This window comes from Eurypyga helias, unplaced genomic scaffold (assembly GCF_000690775.1).
Source record: "Eurypyga helias isolate BGI_N326 unplaced genomic scaffold, ASM69077v1 scaffold37214, whole genome shotgun sequence".
NCBI classification, from domain to species: Eukaryota; Metazoa; Chordata; class Aves; order Eurypygiformes; family Eurypygidae; genus Eurypyga; species Eurypyga helias.
The window spans coordinates 45,196-51,685 of NW_010245215.1; the positions used below are offsets into that span (position 1 = coordinate 45,196).

Consider the following 6,490-nt stretch of genomic DNA (forward strand, 5'->3'; position numbering starts at 1 on the left):
TGATTAGCTCTGAATTAAGAAAGGGATTCTAGGGTTCATTGTGCTAGATCCATGAAAATCTCAGTGCTCTTATTTCTTAAAATTTAAAAAAAAAATGGCAAGGGAATTAGTAAAATGGCCATGCAACAGATTTAAGTCAAGCAACAGAAATTGCAATGAAAGAACTAATGAACACTAGGTGAATAAAATTAATAAAAGGAAATAGATGTATTTACAGAGGATGTGTTTTGATGGCTGTTTAATAGGATGGTTGGGGAGAACTTGAACTCAGGGAAAACCTAATCAACTAGTTCTGAAGCTGATAACGTACAGGAAATATCTCCTAGTAGTTGCTTAACGCCTTTTCCCAGAGCATCTGCCAGTTGCCAGTCTTAAACACTGAGCTTGATGGGCCTATGTGGTTATTTTGAAAATATGAGGCAAGCAATTATTCTTAAAGAAATTGTCCTTTCCAGTAATAGGAAGATGGAAATCATTAAAAAAAAAAAAAAAGCCAGTAATTTGCTTTATTAAAATGATGTTATTCCTCTGATTTTGTAGTAGTCTGCTTTTATCAAAACTCTTTTCATGTGGGGTTACATAGTAATTATGGAACAAAACTTTAATCAATAAATGGAGGGGGTTTTGCTCCTTTATTGCCCTTTTCTTTGTTGATAGTAATATTAGAAGTTTAGTAGACAATGAATGGTTTAGGAAACTGCAGTTCAGTAGTCCAGAAGCTCACATATTTTAAAAGTTCATTTATCCTTTAAACCCAGTTTACTACTTTGGAAGGCAGTTTTCAAAGCACAGCATATTTGGTGCCTGAAGAACAGGGAAATAGCTCTTAAGGTCTTTTGAAAATACCATCTTTGGGAGTTATCATTTTTATCCATTTGTGTATTTGCTTCCAGTTTGGCTTAAAAGTTCATTTTACTTCATATTCAGTGGCAGTCTTCTCCCAGTGCAATTTGGTTTATATGAAATATTTTATATTCAAGTTTTTTTGGCTTCAGGTATCACATGGTAATCTATATTCTCACATTGTTTTAACTTACCAGGTTTACTCTTTTTTTTTAAAAAAAAAAAGAAAAAGAAAAACCACCTTTGCATTTATAAAAGACAGCTAGCGCTTTGGAAGTTAGTCTTTCATGAACTTGGCAGTGGACCTTTCACTGCTGAACTTATTTCTTTAACATATGAATACTAATAAGAGTTGTTTTCCTGTCGAAGCTGCCTGTGCTAATCAGCGTCCCGACCTATTTGGTTGTGCTATTGCCCAAGTGGGAGTGATGGACATGCTCAAGTTCCACAAGTACACCATCGGCCATGCTTGGACCACCGACTACGGTTGCTCCGACTCCAAGGAGCAGTTTGAATGGCTGTGCAAGTAAGTGCCTTGAAATGCTTCTGTAGTTGTTAAAATGCATAGTCTGCTCAACAGTTTCAGGTTATCATGATCACTATCTGTTCTAAGAACTATTTCATCCTTTCCCACGCTGGATTTGGGGAGTTCAGCATTTCCTTACAGGTCAGTTTTGTGTGAAAGGCTGCCCTCAAAGCCCTATTGAGTCAACTGGTCACATTCTCAAACACCTTGTTCTACCAGGAGCTTTAACAACTCATAAGGTTTTCTTTCTGCATAATGACTCCTTTAGGCTGTCACAACAGAGTATTCTCGAGTGAGCCACTACGTAAATTATATTTTTTATCATGGGGGGAGAGACGATTCACCATTGTGAATTATATTATACAGTGTGGATGGGATTTATTTGTAGGAATTAAATGGCAGTAGACCGTAACAGGTTATTAATTCATTTCTTATCTTCTTGCTGAGAGGTCTGGAAAGGTTATTAAAAAGAGAGAGAGACGAGAGAGAGACAGCTGTGTGAGACCAGAAATAGTCTGCACGTTGGATATGGCTAATAATGAGTGTGTTAGAATAAGTGCCATCATTTAAAAATGTTTTTCTGGATCCTTATTTTCTGTTACTGCACTTGTATTCCTTTAATAATGAAGATTGACATTGCAGGAGAATGCTTCAGGCACACTAAACAATTTGACTGGTCTGAAATTGAATAGACGGTTTAGATATCAAAAAGTACATGTGTTACAAGTGTACTGAGATCTAACTTGATCTAAAGCATTTATTTTAAAATACTAGATAGTCAGTTGGGATCACAGTAATTAGATTGTTTCAAAACCTCCATTGGTCTAATTTAAACTTCCAGTGGCAAACACGTTTTTGTGAATGTAGTGCCCAAAACAATTAACAAATTTCATAACTCATATTTTATCAATAGATAATCTTTTACCTATTATCTAAGACCTAACTTATAAAAATGATCCAAATAATTTTCATGACTTTGGACACTAAAAATTGCCTGCACGTCTGTGAATTCAGATGTTCCCAAGACGTACAGCAGAAGCCAAGTTTTAAACTCGTTCTGTGGTTGTGAGAAATGCGTCTGTAGGAAGGAGTCACTCCATACCTACTTACACACGTCCTTCCTCGGGAAAGCTCAGTGCATCATTTTAGTAACATTGTATATGGCAGTACCTTTCTGACAGTTGGCAGTTGCTTATCAAACGTAGGAAGATATATATTTAAATGTAAATATATTGCTTAGAATTTACCTTCACCGATACCCAAAAAACGCGTAAAATAGTGGCATGTAGTGACGACCATTTAAGTTTTTTTCTAAACAATTCAGTCTGGCAAATTCACTTTGTTCATTAGATGAAAATGAGGCAGCCAGAAATCTTTAGGTTAGATATTCAAATATTGTCACGTTCTTAATTAGGACTTAATGGGTACTCCTCCAAGTGCGAAATTAATTCAAAAATCAAGCAAAACTTCCTTCTGTATTTTCTGTCATGAGTGGGGGAATGGTATCCTAGTCTTGGTTTCAGGAATGTAATTTTTTTTCTAGGTGTAGCTTTGTGTAAATGAACTATGAAATGGTTAGATGGAATTCTTTGTGAGTTACTGTTACATTTAGTTTCTAACGCTGGAGAGCACTTGGTGCTGAGACACCTAGATACACCTTTCATGTTATGTTACAATAGCTAGAGTATGTGAATTCTCCTGCAAAGAAATTTTAGAAAGTTAGATTATTCATTGGTCAAAAAATAGCAATCGAGGTCATCTATGGAATGAGTAGGTTCATGTTCAAAGGTGGCCCCAGTATTGGAGGGAGCAGATTTAATAACTGTGCAGCACTTGGGGCTTACCATCAGAGGCTGTTTCCAAATCTGCATGGGAAGAAGCCATCCACATGCAGACCTGGACTACGTATGTATGCCGGGAAGAAGTCCCAATTTCCCAGCATGATGGATCCTGCTATGGCCTTAATATATTTTGCTGTAGCTTCCCTGTTGCCCATTCCTGATATTTTTGGCATTTCTGTGAGATGTTTGCATATGCCTCTGAAATGAAATAAATGTTCTTGCTTCACGTTTGAGAGCCAAGGATCTGTGGCCCCTACTGCGCGTCGGTAGCGCAATCCTGATGTATGCAGCTGGGAGCTGTGGTGTTCCGGGCGCTACCAAGTGCCGCTGTGGTGATTTCAGTATGAGAGGACCTCCTTGTTGGGTCTTGAGGAAGAAATAGGTAAACTTTGGTGTGCTTGTCTCAGGTACTCTCCGCTTCACAATATCAAACTACCGGAAGATGATGGCATCCAGTATCCCTCCACGCTGCTTCTCACGGCGGACCACGATGATCGCGTGGTCCCTCTGCATTCGCTGAAGTTCATCGCCACTCTGCAGTACGTTGTGGGCCGAAGCCGCAAACAAACCAATCCGCTTCTCATACACGTTGACACCAAGGCTGGGCATGGAGCAGGAAAGCCAACTGCTAAAGTTATAGAAGAAGTGTCAGATATGTTTGCTTTTATAGCACGATGCCTAAATCTTGATTGGATTGAATAGGCAAAATGCTTATTACTGTCTCCTTTAGAAAACAAGGGCTTTAACACCGTTTAAGACAAACCCGACTACACTTAACTTGGTGTAGTACTTACATTTAAGAACTGCAGTTTAATACTTTATTGATCCAACCTGGTATGGAGTTTTGATCTTCTGTGCTTCCCTCTTTTTGGCATTTCTTTAAATTTCTTTTCTACCGCGTTCCCAAGTACATTTTGAAAAGCATGTTCAAGTAAATAGCTGAGCTACTGTCGGTGCTATTGTGAACATTTAGATTCCAGAGTTAGTGCTAGTTGGGCTTACTTCCTGTAAACAATTTTAATGTATTTTTGCACTTGTAAACATATCCAGGTCATCTGTAATTAAATGTAAGTACTGTCCACATACAAGAACTCTGAGCATACTTTATTCACACGGTAACTTATTTAAGAATGTAAATTGAAGGTATTCAGTGATAACCATGAAATACTGAAGAGACAGTAATCTGCATAATTAAGTCAAATATTATTAAAAAGCTGATATTACATGCTCTTCGTAAGTGTGTAATAATGTCTGTAATAATGATGCCGCAAAATTGTTCTTTCTTTCCAAAGAGACTTCAGATGTCACCAGTTTTCTCTTCTGTCATTTGTTCCCACACAGAAGAGAATATTGGAGGCTGGAAAACTTGAAAAACTCCTAGATTCTCCCTGTAACCTCAATCAAGCTATGCAGATACGCTTCAGCAACCCATCTGCCGTCAGCTCTTTAACTGTGTCTGAAGAGCAGACCAGACACTGGTTTAAAAAAAAAAATTACATTCCCCCAACAGACCCAAAACCACCACAGCTTTGTCCAGATTGTTCCAGTTTGGTTTTCCCTGATGCCTTTGACAGGATGTTCTCTAACAAGCCAAACCAGTTCTGGCTGCAGAACAAGAGCCTGTAGTCAGACTCCCCAGCAGTCTGACACAGGCACAGTGTTTGAACTTCCGCTTCCTATCTTTCCCACCGAGGCTGTAGAGCTATGAAGTAGATGCTTTCGCCTGCTCGCTGTCTAAACTTTAATGCACTGCAGCAATTAGGGTTGATTTTTGCAGAGCAAAATGTATTCTACCAATTATTATTAGTCTCGTTACCCCTCCAGAAAGCACTGCTGCTGCTCAGTTTTGGATAAACTGGTGCGTTCCTCCAGATGCTCGTCATTATATTGATACTTAGACCCTGCGTCCTGTATTTTAACTCTGGGCTCGGGAGTTTCATCTCTAAGCAGGCAGTGTCTCAGCCCAGGAGGAGGAGGGAGAGGTTTTTAAAAGAGGAACAGGCTGCTATAAACAGCAGCAAAATTAAAAATAAATTTGTACCAGATTCACTCTGTGTTTCTCTCATGCTCTGGGGCTTCTGCTGATTCCCTCTGCCATCCAGGAAGGATCATCCCTCCCAGGCCCTCATTATGCATAGTTTAATTTTAGGGGAAAAAAAAAAAGGAGGAGGGAGGCAGGGAGGATTCCTGCTTTCCTATGAAATGCCACACCTAAAACCTGCATGTGATCTGGGGTTTGTCTGTGATCCATGGGCATTACCGTTTCACCAGATGCTTTATGAACTGATGCATTCTGAGCACTGCACTGCATTAAACAATCAGAATAGGGAGTTGGGGGAGGTTTGTTGTGGTTTGGGGTTTGGGGGGGGGGGCTGTGAAAACAGGGTTCAGATTGAGCAGCCCCTCCTTTCCCAGAGGTATGTGAGCTGCTTTCTGTAATCATCTGGGAACTCTCAGCAGCTTCCCTGCATGGCAGAAGCAAACCACACGAAGCAGTGCCATCCCCCCTCATAACACCTCACAGTTGCGGTGTCTGGTCTTTTATGGGACGTTACAGCATCATCAGGAGGGCAGAGCTTCGCCTCTGAGACAAGAGCCTTGCAGGATAGGGTGCGTGGAAACATGGTCCTCAGGTGCTCGTGAAACAGAGCTGAATTGTGTTGGTGCACTGAATTGCAAAGGCACGGGCGCAGCCACCTCCATCATCTCTTCAGGTCTCTGTTCCTAAAAATGCTTTTCCTTGTTCTCCAGCTGCCGAAAAACTTCCGGCACTGGTTAAAAATCACTCATTTTCCTCCTAGAGCTCTGCGGAAGCTGAGTTCCCTGAATGGCTCAGTACCAGGACCGATGATCTGTAATTAGGAGTGTTTGGAAACCGGTATCTCCCTGTGAGCGGCAGTCAATAGTATCAAAGATGGAGCTGGCTTTCTGGAGACACCGCTCACAAAACAAGAAGTCCTTGTAGAATGCCGGTGTATCTGTTGGAAAGGCATTGTGTTTCTGTAATGGGGTCTGAATGTCAACATTTTAATTGATCCTAATCAAGTACGCCAAGTGCAGGATTCAGGTGCCAAAAAGGGGATGTTGCAGAGCTCGCCTATTACCCGAGTTGCTGCTTTCGGTGCAGAAAGGGTCATGCCTCCAACTGCAATCCATAATTAACTCCGAGCAAGTAATGCTTTTGTAATACAGTGGGATTTAAACCTTCAAGGATTCATAGAATCACGGAATGGTTTGGGTTGGAAGGGACCTTACAGACCATCTAGTTCCAACCCCCCTG

At 40.5% G+C, this 6,490-nt stretch overlaps 1 protein-coding gene across 1 annotated transcript in view; it reads left to right on the top strand.

Moving 5' to 3' along the window:
- PREP (prolyl endopeptidase) overlaps positions 1 to 4,443 on the top strand; it is a gene marked incomplete at its 5' end in the record, with an annotated part of 43,627 nt that extends 39,184 nt beyond the window's left edge. Inside the window, 2 exons of the mRNA XM_010149990.1 lie at positions 1,213 to 1,369; positions 3,618 to 4,443. Coding sequence (XP_010148292.1) covers positions 1,213 to 1,369; positions 3,618 to 3,912 — 452 coding nt within the window. The remainder of the gene's footprint in view (positions 1 to 1,212; positions 1,370 to 3,617) is intronic.
- Between the last annotated feature and the right edge of the window lie 2,047 nt (positions 4,444 to 6,490).